General features: G+C 53.2%; 1 protein-coding gene across 1 annotated transcript; it reads right to left on the reverse strand.

Annotated features, from left to right (window-relative positions):
- Nucleotides 1-2,974: 2,974 nt before the first annotated feature.
- On the reverse strand, nucleotides 2,975-14,647 carry FGF16 (fibroblast growth factor 16; the record flags this gene model as incomplete). The annotated part of the gene is given in 4 exon segments (XM_082323682.1): nucleotides 2,975-3,220; nucleotides 7,578-7,681; nucleotides 14,139-14,439; nucleotides 14,441-14,647. Coding segments are annotated over 4 exon segments (858 nt in total).
- Between the last annotated feature and the right edge of the window lie 1,526 nt (nucleotides 14,648-16,173).

Genomic DNA, 16,173 nt, shown 5'->3' on the forward strand with positions numbered 1-16,173 from the left:
ATTCCCCCTTTAGGGAGTGTCCCCCATGGGAGATGACACCAACTTTACCGAGGGATTTCCAGTAAATTCTTTGTGCATTTTGTTCTTTGCAAGAATCTGTTTTTTGAACCCAGATCCTGAAAAGGTGTTTTACACCATCCCTCGCACCCGCGCATCCCTTCGCAGCAGGAGGCTCTGCCGAGGCAGCTCTTCAGTTCGGGCATCCGACAGAGTCCATCGCCTTGCCCCCACGGGCCAGACCAGCTCCCTTTCGAGCTGGTGAGAAATGTACTTGGCATTGCTGAGGTCAGGTTTTGACCTTTGTTTTGAAGAAGAGGAGCAGGATCTTAACCGCTAGATTTCTCTTCAGGCGCCGTGGAAAGCCCTGGCTAGAGGGAGGCAGGACCGTCCTGGGGAGCAGAGCGGAGCTGGAGGTCTGAGGGATCTCCCTTTGCGCGGGGGAAGGCCAAAAGTACATTGTAGGACACTTCATGAGCGATCGTGCTCCCGACATGGCGGCCGAGGATGAGATGTTTCAGCATTGACTCAGAGGAAGAAGGTAAATAAACGCTTTTTATTTCAAACGCAGGATTAAATTCCTTCATGTCTGGATCATTCAAGGTAAAGCTGCTGTAATCTCGCCGCGATCTGCAGCCCCGTCGTCTGGTGGCTGCTGCTCCCTCTGCGCCCGGCGCGGGAGCGGCCGGGACAGCGAAGGGACGCAGCAGGGACGCGGGAGGTGGCGCAGGGGGCAAGAGACGGCCGGGAGCAGAGCTGGGCGCCGGGGCTGCGCCAGCGGCCCAGCTCGTGAAGAAGCCGGCGTGGATCGTCCCTGGGTCAGTGAAACCCTTCTGGGAATCCATGGACTGAAGCTGAAGGAGCTGGGGTTTTACCTCGACTGCTTTGCAAGAGGGAGGCTGAGAAACAATACTGCGAAAACGCAACTGTGACAGGGAAAACCTCACCTCAAAGCCACCACATCTGTATTTGCGTGTATTTTTGCACGCTCCGGAGAACCACATTTCATACCAAGTTCGCATCCGTGCTGCAAAGAGCCCGTACAACACCACACTCCTGCACCCACCATATGCTAAAAACCCTCTCTCCCCATCACAGGGGACAAAAAATAAACCGGGATCATTCCTGGAAGCTTGCCCTGCCGTTTTGCGGCATCCCGAGCAGGCAGCGAGGGCAGACGCGCGGCACAAGCGTCACCGGGGGCCTGTGCTGGCTGCTGGGTGAGCTGCAGAGCAAAGCCTCCGCCGCGAGCGTCCCCGGCCCGGCCAGCCTGACTCGAGAAGGGCCGTGGCTCTCCGGCACGGCACCGGCAGCGGGTGGAAGCGTGGGGCTGGCTCGGGGCTGCCGAACGCTGGCAGGTTTGGCTGAGGCCAGCGGGAAGCAGGAGCTGCGCCGGGGCAGAGGAAAGGTGATGGGACTGTGTGCCCAGGCTGCTTCTGCAGAGGAAAATACCACCCAGCCGTGAACTTCCAAGCACTGCCTGCAGGGATGATCTTCCTCCACGGCAATTGCTTATAAATGAGGCTTTTTAAATTGCTTTTGTTGCTTTCTACTTTTTCTTCACTGATTTTTCCATGCTGCTTCAGGTAAGTCTCGTGTGAGATGTGGTGGTTTTATTGCAGGAACGATGCGTCCATCCAAACTCTCAGCAGATGCTCCAAACCTTTCTCCGCTTGGTTTTCAACAGGACGGTTAATCCACAGCGGCTGCGTCACGTGCCGAAGCGTCTCAGCCGCCGACAACTCACGCCGAGGGCTGCGCCGGCACTTCCCGGGCTGGCGGGGCCACGGAGGCGAGGGAGAGCCCGGGGATGCCGCCCGTGCCCGCGCGGTTCCCCCCTCCGCAGCGACGGTGCCGCGCGTTCTGGGGCGATCCCGTCCGATGGCTACGAAAGCTGAGCTGTGCCCGGTGCTTGGCATCGCCCGAGGAGGTATTTTGCCCGTATCAGAGTAAAGGAGAGGGCTGGATTTGCAGTTCTTGGAAATGAGGGTTCGTTAGGCACCCAGCCGGTCGCTTCAGGGGGGTCACGCTTCCAAGGGCCATTCCGGGTATAATTTGATGACATCCTTGGACAAGAGTCTGGCGTTCAGGTAATTTATCTTTACCATACGAAGCCTTTTTAGAGGTGGTCTTAAGATTCACATTGATGGGGAAATACCAGGTTAATCGTTACGGAGCGCCAAAAAAAAGGGCTAGCAAGGAATCTACAATATAAAGACAATTTTATTGCCAATAAGCTCTTAAACCTCATTTTTTTTCCTGTTTCAGTAGGACCTTATTCTTCCTGATGAAAATCCGGTCATAGCATCTCTCATTAAAAATAAAATTATTTTGAAATAAATAAATATATAAAATAAATATCATATACATTTTATAAATAGTTTTGTCCTTATGCACAGTATCCATGCTTACATCTGAATAATGTTCCTCGCCCCATCCCCACCCCAACAGCAGGAAAAACCCCACGCGTCAGGACCAGTCCATGTAGCATCGTCCACGTAGCAAACTCCCGGGCTGCTGAAGCAGGGTACCATTCCAAAGGCTTTTTCTTAGCAGGAAACCATCCCGAGCTCAGCAGCAGCACCTGCAGCAGTTCGGTGATCTTTTGTTTTCTTTCCTTCTCTTCATTTTTAGGTTTTTTCCCCCCCTCGGTGATCAGGTTTGCTCGCCTGCTTGTTCCTTTAAGCAACCGTAACATTGAATATTCGGCCTCTCTTGTAGCAACCGGGTAAAGAAAGTGAATGAAAAGGAAAGATTATATGTAGGGTTCCCTCCCTTCCCCTACCCCCACCCCCATAAATAACCCAGGTTCGATATACGCTTGAAACAAGGAGGAACAGCAGTGTCTGAATTCAATGTAAGTGCTTTCCTACGTCATCTACACTTACAGGACCGATGGAATGACGATTAATATAGTGCTCTGGGAAAAAGCTTGGGAGCCCAAGTATGTACACTGATGGGGCAGCTGCAGGAACCATCACCTGTAGTGGAAGAGGTCTCTGTACATCGCGGGTATTTTGGCAGGGTCCACGGGTCTGGGTAAGAAATGGGTGAATTTCTGATGTCTCTTAGTCCTGTACCCCTCTCGGGGGGAGCCGTCCTTGTTCAGAGCCACGTAGTAATGCCTCTCCGAGTCGGGATGCTTGTAGAGGGTTGAGGCGTATGTGTTGTACCAGTTCTCTTCAAACTGCTCTCGGAAAACGCACTCCCGCGTGAGCTTCTTCTGCGTTGGGGCGGAGGCGGGAGGGGAAGAAAAAGACATTGGTGTCAAAAATGAAAAAAATACATTTTCTCCTCCTTCCTTCACTTTGTTTTCTTATAGTTTTCCTGGCTACTACCTCCTCCTGGCTCCCCTGAGGATGGGGACTGCGCTGCCGGGGACGCTTCCCCTGGGTGAGGGCTGGAAATGGGCACAAGCCGGGACCCAAAGACCTCTGAAGTTGGAGGAGGGAGGAGACAAAAGCAGGAGGAGAAGGTGGGTGTGTATTTTGCAAAGGTGCCCCATAAAAAACAATAAAACAGGGCCATAGGAAAGCTCTAAACCTGACAGCCAGGTCTCTGCAATCGGGGGGTGAGTTTGGAGCTTGCTGGGGCGGCCGTGCCGTGTCCCGTGCCGAGGGCTGCCCACCCGCAGCCGCGTCCCCCCGCAGCCGCCCCGTCCGCAGGCACCGCGCACACCCCAAAACCGCGCTCTCGGGTGAGAGGCAACCCCGGGAGAAGCAGCGGGCAGCGCATCTGAAGGGCTTGAACAGGAGCGAGCGCCGCTTTGAAAGTTCAAGGCGCATAATAGTATACACTGCAACGCGAATGAAAGCATTCCTCAGGCCTTTCATCTTCTGAAGCGCCAGGGAGCTGTGATGTGAGGCCATAACAAGACCCGGGGAGGTCTGGATGGGGAGCGGCGCTCCGGGGATGTCTAACCCCAGGGAAGATTTACAGCGGCGATAGGTGATGGGGTGAGCGTGTGCCAGCCCACGGCCGGCGCATCCCGCGCTGGGCCGGGGAAATGGATGGCACTGGTGTCACCGCGGCCACAACCAGCCTTTCCCTCCAACCCTTACAGCCAGGGGCTGTCGGCAGCCGCCGTTCGACGATGGCTTTTCGGTTCACGCCCGTCGCTCCTTCCCTCTCCCTCCCGTCTCCCCCGTGCCAGCTACAGGGACGTGCCCAGGCGCAGCGAGGAGCGGGGCCGGCCCCTTGCCCGGCGAGGACGTCGGTGGCTTTGCCAGCGCCGCTGTGCTGTGTGGCAGAGGGACCCGCCATCCCGCCCCATCCCGCGGGGGCACTGCCAAGGGGGACGGGGCCGTCCGTTCAGATGAAAGGCAGCCTGCAAAACGTAGGATGCTATACTATTACAAACGCTGTACCTACACTGTAAACTATTCGGGTAGGGAATGTGTCTTATCTACGGCATACGGAGTGCTAAGTAAATGTTATTGCCTGCAGTAGATGTTTTGTAATGCGATCCAGGAGCTCACCTGCGCTCAGAACCTGTTTTGAACGTTTTGCTGCTAATTAAATAAACCCCGAGGTGAGTCGTGAGCCCTCCAAAAGCCTACGCCGCAGCCCTTGCCTCTGAGACCTGGGGAACTGGGAACCGTGGGTTTGTCTTCCCAGATCCGTCAATAAATACAGACTTTTCTTTTGTTTTCTTCCCCTAGGATGCCACCTACTCCGAATATGTTGGACACCGCTGACTGGCTGAACTCGGGCACTGCTGCTTTGCCCGTTTCCCTGCTCTTCGCTGGGCTGTTTGGAGGTATGGTGTTTGTGCGAAACGTTTGGAGAGCCCGGGGTGACTCTGCAAGGTGCCATTTCTTTCTTTCCAAGCCCCGGGATGTCCCCACCGAGCCCGACGCCGTACGGGCAGCGCGCAAGGCGCTGCCTGCGATCGTCGCTGCTCTAAGTATCAGTTGCGTTTCTGAAATGGGTGGAAAGCTTAACAAACGTTGGCACAAGGTTAACAGGGACAGGCAGAAAAGCCGTCTGTCCCGAGGGGACTCCACGTGCCGCTGCAGGGCTGGCTGGCTCCGGCTACACCGACACGCAGATCAGGGAAAATGGGCACAGAGGGAAATAATAAACTTGCTGAAAATGATAAAATACCGCTGTACTGTAATCTCCTAAAATACCACTGTAATGCTAATGCTGTTGTTAGGTGCTGTTTTATGGACCTTTAATTAAGAATACTGTAGTGGCTTTCAATTTTGAAAAGCCATCGTTGTACAACCCACGTATCCCAGATTTTAAAACTCCGGGGTTATGTGGGGACCCGGCTCGTGCCTTCTGCACAGTTTGGATCAGCGGTCCGACGGCGTCCTGGCAGCGTCCGCTCAGCGTATTGCCTGGGGCACAAGATGCAATGACAGACAGAAAACTCCCATGATTTTGTCTCCAGGTCCATTCTGTTTCCAGATGAAACCATTACCCTGTTTTTGTTTCTGTGTCCTAACATGAACACAGGCCCTAGAATTTAATTAACCCATCCCGAAACCGTGGATTCCTAATCAGAGCTGCAGGGTTTGACGGCGCAGAAGGGAACGGGCAGGCTCGCGTCCCGCTCTCCAGCAGGCCCACGCCAAAGCCGCGCGGCCAGGAGCGGCCGAGCAGCCTCGGGGTCTGACGGGAGGGGTGCTGCCGCGCGGGTGCAGCTCCAGCCCCGCTCCCCGAAGCGCGCTTTAAGGTTTTTTGTGGTTTATGGAATCCTGGTGATTTTATTTTTTATCTGTCTTGCACATTTGTAATTTAACCGCTGTCTCCGCATTTAACTTTTGTTTAGGGTAGATGTTGTTACAGAAATTAAGTGGAAAAAGAACAGTTGCCGGTGCATGCTAGTAGTTGATTATCTCACATAAACATCAGTAACTGCATCTTAACTACTGAAAGGGTCTGTGGCAGCCTCAGATGGGAACGGGAGAAGAAAAGATGATGCCAACTCGTGGTTTACTGTTACTGTTTGCTAAGCAAAGGTTTTCTGAGGGCTTCTCTATATGCAGTTTAAATTCCTACCCTATGAGACTGATCTGATTTTGTTAGAGGAAGTACGTGCCCTCCGCTTTGGTTTACAACTGGTCTATTTTATTTCAGTTTAAATTTACTATGATCCATCCTTAAAAATCAGTATCCTCACACAGGGTAGTGCTGTGATCTAGAAAGAGGCATTTAAAAAAAAGATCACAGACAGGTGATGGGTTGAATTAAAGGCAGAGGGGCATCTGAAGACAAAGCACCAATGAAGTGCAGCAGCTACAGAAAAGGAAACTTAAAAATGGCCATATCTATCTAGAATGCAATTAATTTTTCAAAATAGATGTGATTCTTCTCGCTAACTAGAAATAACTATTTTATATTGAGTTAAATAATTAGGAATAGAGTTAAATTAACCTGTAGGAAGCACCTCTGCCAGGTTGTTAAGACCTGACATTTTGACTGCAAGTCTTAACACTTAATTAAGCAGAAAGAAGCAGAGGAGAGCTCAGCTCTCCTTAGGCTGATGGAGACTTGACGCGTGATGCCAAGGTCGTCACAGCACCCCTTCCCCGCGGTCCCGGCTGAGCTTTGCAGCAGCGTTCGCTCCGTGTGCGGGCGTTTCATCCAGCAAAACCCTGACACACGCTCCCTTTTTGGGGCTGGCTATCGGAGCACCTGCCCGTGTTCAAAGCGGTTTACAGGGTGGTGCAGGTTCAGCAACGTGGGGCAGAAGAGCAGCGAGGTGGACCGGAGCTGCTCCCGGCTGCGGCGGCGCAATCCACGAGCCACGGCTCTAAGGGCACGGCCCAAACCAAGGGAGCAAACGACAAACTCGCAAGCTGCCACTAGAAACCTGAGCCTGGGCTGGAAATGGGGTGTCTTCTGCTTTCGCTGTCCTACAGCAGCACAGGACAAGGCAGAATCTGCTACAGGTGATGTTGGGAAGAGTTTATAGCTATTCAGCAGTCTGTGTGCAGTGAAAAACTAACAGGGAGTCTGCCAAACTTGGGGTTTGGCAAAACACGGAAAATTTTAGTCTGAAAAGGGCACTTCTAGAAAATTATGAGCAACCCCCCTAAACTCCTAAAAGGAGTTGTAGAGAATGTTATAATAAAATAACACTCAGACCACAACTGCAGCTTCCGTTAGTTAAAGAGCTATAACATAAATGTAAAATCTGCAGATAGGTGCAGATCCTGATCACGTGGAGAATAAAATTCATGTGCTGGGCAATGAAGACACACAAGCAGCCCCTGGTTTTATGCTAAATTTCCCTTCTGCCTTCAGTTGACGGTTGCCACACCATTCCTGAAAGGCAAAACCTCGGTAAGCCCCGGCAGCTCCCCAGGCACTGCCCCAAGCGGTGTCCGGGGCTGGGCACCACCACGGGCTCTTGCCGCACGAGTGTATCCTCACCTCCGCAACCCTCTTTCCTATATATCATTTACGTTATAACAACAGTGGCATCACGGGTAGGATGGAGGTATGTGGCAGCCCAAGGACTTCGGAGGTCTGCGACAGACACAGCTCGTGACAGCGATGAGGCCCCGCAGCCCGTATTGCTGTGTCTGTTCTACAGCGTTGCAATCAGCACAAAACCTTAAACTTACCGACCCATACAGCTCGCCTCTCTCATTCATGCCGAGGTAGAGTCCCGAGTCCACCCCACGGATGCTCACCAGCCCCACTGCCAGGCTAATAAACTCCAAAATTCCTACAAGAGAAACAAAGTCCAAATCATACAGGGAATAAAACCAACACCAGGCTTCAGTGACAAATGTGAACCAGCCTTTCCCAGCCTTTCCCGAGCTTCCTACAGACCCCATTTTCCTTATTTATAACGGCACAGTTCTTAAATCTATAGTCCCATATGCCTGCAATCTTCCCATTTCCACTCTAGGCTTCTCCCAAGCACTGCGAATTTGACTTGCCCAAGAGGAATTACCTTTGCTAATGAGAAAAGGGTTGCTAGGCTTTGTTGGTTTGGGTTTTGGGTTTTTTTTTCCCTAACTATCGCCAAGAAGACAGATGTAGAAATTTGTGCCTGGCCCCACTAGAAATTTCAGAAGGCTATTACCATGCTGGGTTTTATTCCTCACCAAAAGGAGAGTGATTTTTGTCACCATGGGGTTTCTGGTTTGAGATAATAGTCTCACATGTTTAAAAGTGATGAGTTCAATAAAAATCAGTAAAAAGCACTAGAAGAGACGTCTGTGAGGGCCATCTTCATCCTGGCACTCCAGTGGGGTACTCGCCGCCCCCAAAGGTATATAGAAGCCGCAAGGATAACATCCAACCTCAAATATACACAGGTAGAAATGCATTTTCCTCTGCAGCCTTTGGAGCCGGGGAGCTGCCGGTCCTTCCTCCGTCACCCCTCCTGCCCCGCATGTCCTGCTGCCGGCCCCAGCCTCGTGCCAGCCCCTTCCCGGTCCAGCAGCATCTGTCCTAGCCACCCCCGGCCCTGCGAGAGCAACCGTTTTAGCCATGGGCTTCAGCCTACAACGATGGCGTCAGATACTTTAAATAATGAGGGGCAGCTTCGTTTCCTCTGGCAAAGAAATCAGGGGGGTCTGCCGTGCTGCCTGCCGCACGGCCGCTGCCGGCAAGGGGGCCGGCAGCTGTTTTGATGGAGGAAAGACCTGGAACAGGAGAACCCTTGGTGAAGCACTGAAAAACAAACAGCCCCCAGGTAGGTGCGTTTTTAACTGGCTTGAACAAAGCCAACATCACAAGTGGTGGAGACCTTCCAGCTTCACAGGCAAACCTCCTGAAGGCATTGGTGGGCCTGCGTTAGGCTCTGGATATCACACGCTCCCTAGCTAGAGGTCGTGGGCAGTCATTGCCTGTGTCCGGTGCTGAATTAATTAGCTGGGAGGCAGCAGCAGAGGAAGGAAGAGGGTTTTCACCATCCCATCTAACGACTGGACAAGACGTCTCCATTGACAGGAGGACAAAGTTGCTCTAACCTTTAGCGTGGCTCCAGATCTCTTAATATAGCTCCCAAAACGTCCAGGCCTGAGCGGTGGCCGCTCTGATCAGGTTACCTCCCAGAGCTCCTCTTAAAAGTATGCCTTGAGTCTAAAATCACCGCGTGACGAGCGGCCACCTGAGCCAGCTGACTTCGGTGGCAGTCGCAGCTCCTGGTCACCCCTCAGCTTGGGCCACGTGTCTTCTGCTCGGCCAGGCGCGGATGCGGTAACTCTCAGACGATAACTGCATCGCCGCCTAAATATAGGACAGGCGAGACGGCGATGGACACCTCTGTCCCCATTCGCTCAACGCAGACTCATCAGTCAGATGCTGGCAGCTAAGCTGGGTGCAAGAATTAGTCTTCCTACCTTATATCAGACTTTTTGTCCTCCTTTTGCCCTGCCCACTCTGGGGCTTGCGCATCGAATCCAGCCCTCCCTGCAGCCAGCGGGTGCTGGGGGCGGGGGGAGATGAAACATGGACTTGGGAGCAGCAATTCCTCGAGACAAACAGGGAAGCAAACGACAGAAAACATGCTTTATGGACCAGTGCCGGCACTTCCCAGGCTGAAATATGCCCAGCTCCATGCCCCAGCCTGGGGACACATTGCCTACAGAAACGCCGGGAGCAGGCAGCACAGGCAGGGAAGGCAGGCTTCCCAAGCTGCGCGGGCAAACCAGGACCCTGGCTCCGCTCTGCTCTGCTCGCTCCTCGGTAGTTGTGGTTTCTTATCTGAAAAGAAGCACGGACAGGGAGGGAAGAGGTGCAGGATGAGGGGTGGTCTTCTGCCTCTGCTACCCACCGGTTCCGACATGTGGAGGGAATTACTGAACTGCGGTGGGCTTCCGTTTTCCCATCTGCAGGACAGAAATGATGACAGCCACTGCTTGAAAAGGAGGGAGCGAAGGAAGATTGACAACTAGAGAGTGTAAAAAGCGATACAGGGGGAAAGGAGAACAGGGATACCCAGGAACAGGGGAGTCTTTCCCAGGCTGGAGACAAGTGGATGTTCAAGTGAAAAATATCTGATAACTGGAAAGCAGTAGATCAACCTTCCTATAGGTACAAACACAGTCCTCAGCACCAGCATATTGTTTTAATCTGTCTTCTGTCACCCCTAGGAAGCAGGAAAACACTGCTGGTCCCATTTAGAAACCGAGAGCTTGAGTATACCCGCAAGCACGCTCTGGACGTGGTACGTGAGCCCAGGTCTCCAAAAACCTGGTAAGGAGCAACCCAGGAGCAGCATTAGCATCTTCCCTCTCGGAGCGGGTGGGCGAGACACCCCTCATCTGGTGCAGACTGGGTGAACATTGGCTGGTTTTGCAAACGAAATTTCTTCAAGGTGTGCCCGTGACAATCTCTTCTGACCATATCCCTTGCAACATTCCCCTTTTCTGATCTTTGAGTGGCACTTAGAGATGTGCACGGAAGGCGACTATGTTGAAATAGCATTAAGAACGTAATTTAAACCCACAAAAGTCAGGAGACGGAGTGAAGGCTGAAAAAATGTGGGCGGATATCCATCCTGTCCTTAACTCACTCCAATTGCTAGACAAAATTGCAGCTTCGTACATCTGATCTCTAGCAGCACAGGGAGTGGCCACTGGGGCCAGCTCAAGAATTTTCTTTCCAATGGTAGCGGTGTGTTTTTGTGGTAGAACATGCTTTTTCTTTTTTTTTTTTCCCTTTTCCTTTTTTCTTTCCCCTAGGACTTGCCTCTTTTTTCGTGCTTTGATTATTCATTCTGTTTGTTCCTTCAACCTTGCTAGATAGTATTTGGAGAGGTTTGATTAAGGCTCCGACTGGATTCATTTACCACCGAAGCACTGAATAATCTCCCGAGCTTTGCCGTGGCCAGACCCGCACGCTCTCGCCTTACTATAAACCATCCCTCAAAGCACAATTCAGCTCCTTGCACCTGTCTCTTCTTACATGACTGTATTCAGGAGCAGGGGTACAGAAACATCAGATGTTGTATTAATGGCTACAAACCTAAAGCTTCAGCTAAAAACCTCAACAACTGTTCAGCAACAGGTGCACTACGGGCTGAATGTCAAAATCCACAGCAAAACTTGCTCTGGAGGTTTCATCAGCTTCTCTAGGAGACTGTGTTACAGATCCATTAGCAGGTTCGTACCCGGGAAGAGCTTCATTTGCTGCCTTTAGTGGTCTGCTGTACAAACTCGAGGCCTTTTTCTCTCCTCGCTTGCAGTTAGGAGTAGCACCGTTGGTGTCCCTTGTTTAATGCTGCTGTAAAACAGACACGAGGCAGAAAACGAGCGATTCAGCCGTGGGCTGGATTAGCGATCCTGGCAGGGATTTTCCTGGCGAATTTCTCTCCGTTTCCTTCTCAGAAGGATTCTCATAGGGGCACTAATGCCAGTCCAAGCCCCCTCCAGATTTTGACCGTCCTTTTTTTCTTTGCACAGGAAGGTTCTTAACAGATGCAGTGAGAACAGATTCATTTTTGAAAACACTTTGTTCTTTCTGGGATGACTTAGGCGGAGCTGCCAGTTCAGAGAGCAAATCTGGGCATTTCTCTACCGTGAGAATGAGCTTTCTTCCAACGATCCTGGAGGGCTTCACCAAATTTTGCATTAGGCCTCCTCTAGAAAAAAACAGGCTGCACCCCATTGTTCTTGCATGCATCTGTATTTTTACAAGTATAAAATATCGCATTCCAGAAGACAGGTGTTATTTAGGAACGCTCCAGTCCTCGACAGATGAGGGAACAGCTACTGCGATTGCTCAGGCAGCGTGGGCAGACGATGCTGCGACCTCCCCTGTGTCCCACGGGCACATCCCCGAATGTGGTGGTACAAAAGAAGCCCTCCCTTAGCACCCTGGCACTCTCTTCTGCACCACCAGGGCTCTGGCTCTTCATTTTCTTCTCTGGAAGACCTGGATGTCTTGCACATCTGGTAACTTTTGGGATGGCTGCGCATGGGAGGGTGCAGATGCTGTCCATCTTTTCCTGAAGCCCTTCCAGTATTCGGAGATAGGGATGCAAAGTCGGGTTCCACCCTACAGCCCATCTGCAGCTGGACACGTGCCGCTGCTGCAGTGTCGGAGCCATCCATGGAGCACGTTAATTATCCGCTCACGGTATCAGGGAGCACTTTCCAACCGTGTGGGCTTGATCCACCAAACTGGATTTCTACGTATTTCCCCAGATGCCCCTAGATTTAAGGCAGCTTTAAACCGCTACCCCGAAAGCCTCCTCTAGCTCTGTATCCCTCACCACAGTTTTGTCGTTCCCCAGAATCGCTCGGGCTGCCTGTTTCTGTAATAAGTTACTGCTTTCTGACTGCTGCATGCAAAATTTAGGAATGCATTGATACATGACATCCTAATACGAACCATACCAGTAACACTGGAATTTAAATATTCATGGCTACTGAATGCAGATGGTGAGTACTGTGTGCCAATACGTTATTGCTTTGAGTCTCTGCTGAAGCGAGGTTTAGTCCAACTTTATCTGAGCACGAGGATTCCAGGCTAATCCTTTGGGGCTTTGTCTTGCAATTACAACAAATAACTATTTATTTTACACTGCCTCTGGGAAAACCCTGAAGCAGAAAACTATAATATTTTATATCTGAAGTCTGGTCTAGCTTACGTAGCTGGATGCTGACTGCTAAAACACTTAGGGAATGCCAATGTTTCAATTTATTGAACGCACTGTGTGACTTAAGCTTAAGCATGCAAAATTTATGAAAAGTTTTAGCCCATTTAACGTGTTTTACCAAAGTTTGTTTGGAAATACTCTTCTTTTACTCAATCTTCCTAAAAAACGGAACAGAGACAAATGCTGCCATTTGAGACTGGCTGTTTACTTGTATAAAGATAAGTAAAAAGAACTGATAGAAATCCTACGTGGCAGACCGAACTAAAACCAAACAGATGCAATGGGTTTGCTTTCAGTTTCTTTTAATGTGGAAACCCATCGTGTTTTGCAGCATGAAAGGTTGCGATGTGTGTCTTTCGGGAGGTAATTAAAGCACGCTTGCCCCGCGAGCCTATTAGTACCTGAGTCTGACCTGCGGGTTATGACTTTCTTGTTGCTTTAGGCAGGGACAGGCTATGCACACACCTGGTGTTTACGGAAAGCGCGGTACGGAGATAAGCTTCCCCAGTTGTTCCAAAAACCTGCCTTAAACTACCAACAACAGCAGCAGCAGCGTTCCTGAAGTATCAGAAAGGACCGGTTGCAAACAAGTAAAGGCAAAAAAAGAAAAAGAATTCCTTTCACCGAGGAGTTAAATCACTTGAAAACTATAAAAAGTCTTGCGAGCACTTCTTGCAACCTGTTGACAACAGAGCTGAGATCACCGGCACGGGACTTGTTGATAGCTTACACAGACACCTGCACTAGATGCTGAAGTAGCGGGAATTTTTCTTAGCTGTGCTCAAACTTACTGTACTTCTTCGCCTGTGGCTTGAGATGCATTTTTTGAAGATTACATATAGTCTCATTAGAAATCCCTGCTCTTGTATGACACTGATAGAGGCGCTGCCGTCTTCCAGCCGTATCCCGGGCGGCAAGGTAAATCCACGGTCCTCTGCCTATTGTTCCATCTCCTTTCTTTCCGAGGTCCCCCAAGCTTTCTTTTCCCCCTTCAGCTTCCCCTTTCCTTTCCAACAACCTCCCCAAGCCGAGCTTCTGACACCCATCCAGCCAACTGATCCTTGCCCACTCTGGGGAGACGCTCTTCTAATGAAATTCATGCAAGCAAAAGAAATCAGCTCACAAATATCTGCAGAGGCCAAAAAAACGGGAGGGAAAAAAAAAAAAAGAAGGAAAAAGCTAGGAATTTCTTTTTCCAACGCACTGCCTTTCTTTTGCCTCCCTCGCCGCTAACTTCAGAGGCACAGCTACAGCTAGCCACCCCCGCTTTTTTTAAAAAAATTTTTTAGATTTCTTTCTTTAATTTAATTTTTTTCCCCTGCGAAGGCACGTTTTTGTGCACCTGCAGAAGGGCTGAGCGCCGGGAGAGTAGGAAATTGGAAATAAAACCTCCCGCATTGCTGGGGAGTGAGCGCATTTGTTTAGGAGCCTAATTATATCCGTCCCGGGATGATTTATATTAGCGGGGTAATTAATTCTGTACGCGGGGCACCTGCTCCCGGGCCGGCCGGGCACCCACCCCGCCGCGGCGGGGCCCGGCCCGGCCGCCCCCCGCAGCAGCCCTTACCGAAGCGGCTGTGGTCCTGCCGGGTGCCGTGCACCGTGCCGTTGGGGAAGATCTCCAGGTGGAAGCCGGTGCGGCAGTAGAGCTGCCGCCGCCGCAGGATGCCCTTGAGGTGAGCGAAGTCGGTGGGGGAGCCCCGCTGCAGCCGCCCCTCGATCTGCCCCAGGCGCTCGTTGAGGAAGCCGGGGGAGTCGGCGAGGGGCAGCCCGCCGCCCAGCGCGGGGGGGAAGCCGTGCAGGTCGGGGTCCAGCGCGCCCAGGAAGCCGCCCACCTCGGCCATGGGGCCGCGGCCCGCGGGCGGGCGGGAGCGGCGCGGAGCGGAGCGGCCCCTCAGAGCGCGGGCTGCGGCCGCCCGGCCCCGCGCTGCCGGCCCCGGCCCGGCCCCGCGCTCCCCGCGCCTCCCATAGCTGGATGTGGCCCGCGGTCGGATGCAAACTGCACTTTATATACGTACACACTCCCCTTACATTGACATATTGGATATTTAAATGCAAGCCACACCTCACTGGCATCCCCTTTGGCTATTGCTTTTTTTTTTTTTTTTCCCCCTTCTTCTCTGATCCATTTGGCTTTTTTTTTTTCCTTTCAAAAAAAAAAAAAAAGCCAGCTTCACTCCCTCTTTTATTATGAAAAAAAAATGTCAGGAAAAAGCTACACATCGCAGTGAGGCATAACAGCTCTTGGCAGGTCCCCGCCAAGCCGCCGATGAAATCATGGAGCCCCCGCACGCACCCGGGGATGCGGCGCGGCGCTGCCGGCCCTCGCCGCTCCCGCCCCGGCTGCCCCGCACCGCCGGCAGCCTCCGGCCCTCGCCCGGCCCCCCGCGGCGGGCGTCCCCGGGCCGGGCCGGCTCTGTCGGGGCCGCCGGCTCTGTCGGGGCCGCCGGCTCTGTCAGGACCGGCCGTGCCACCCCCCCCCACCCCCCGCCCCAAACGGACACGGTGGAAAAAATAACACGTGAGGAGAGGGCTGGAGACGCGTTTTTCAGATGAATGTGTAAAAATTGAAAGCGATCTTTTTGAAAAGCGATCCCGCCGGGTTTACAGGCGGCGGGAGGTGAGGGAGGGCGAGCGGCGCTGCCCGGCCCCGCCGCGGGCTCCCTCCCCACCTTCCCCATGTTGGAAACAGGTGTTTCCGCGCTCTCCCCGGCCCGCCGACACCGTATCTGTAACGGCAGCTGCCGGCCGCGCTGCAGACAGACGGAGTCAGGCTCGGGGAGACGTGCGGGGCGGGGGGGCGCAGCCTCCGGCGGGCCCGGCAGGGAAGGGCCCCGCCGCCGCCGCCGCCGCCCCCTGCGCCCCGGCCGCCCCCGCGGCTCCCCGCCCTGTCCGCCAGGCGGCGCTGCTGCTCGCTCCACCGCCGCCGCGCCTGCCCCGCCGGCCCGGGGCGCTGGGGACCGGGGGCGCCGCCGCTTGGTCGTCGCCTCCCGCAGACGGGGAGTTGGGGAGTCGGGCTGGGCTTTCATGTCCCTGAAGTGAGGTGTCGCCCACGCCCTCCTCCGTGCCCCGCCAGGGGCCAGAGAGAACCACAGACAAACCCCCAAAATTGCCCCTAGCCCTGCTGCTGGAGACGCCCCGGGCTGCAGTGGCCAGAGCAGAGGTATCGGTCGTGCCCCCCTCAGAGGGTCTGCCCCACGGTGTATCCCCACAGTGGGTCTCTTCCCTCAGTAGGTCTCGTCCCTCAGTGGGTCCCCCCCATGATGGGTATCCCCTCAGCGGGTCTGTCCCCTCTGCGGGTATCATCTTCCTTCAGCAGGTCTTCCCTCAGCACGTCTCTCCCCTCAGCGGGTCTCCCCTCAGCAGGTCTACCCCATGGTGGGTATCCCCTCAGCGAGTATCTTCCTTCAGCAGGTCCACCCCATGGCGGGTATCTTCCTTCAGCAGGTCTCCCCTCAGCACGTCTCTCTCCTCAGCGGTTCTGTCCCCTCAGCAAGTCTTCCCTCAGCAGGTCTCCCTTCAGCAGGTCTGCCCCATGGTGGGTATCCCCTCAGCGGGCCTCTCTCTCCCCTCAGTGGGTCTCTCCCCTCAGCAAGTCTTCC

Source organism: Platalea leucorodia (assembly GCF_965183815.1).
Source record: "Platalea leucorodia genome assembly, chromosome: 10".
NCBI lineage: Eukaryota > Metazoa > Chordata > Aves > Pelecaniformes > Threskiornithidae > Platalea > Platalea leucorodia.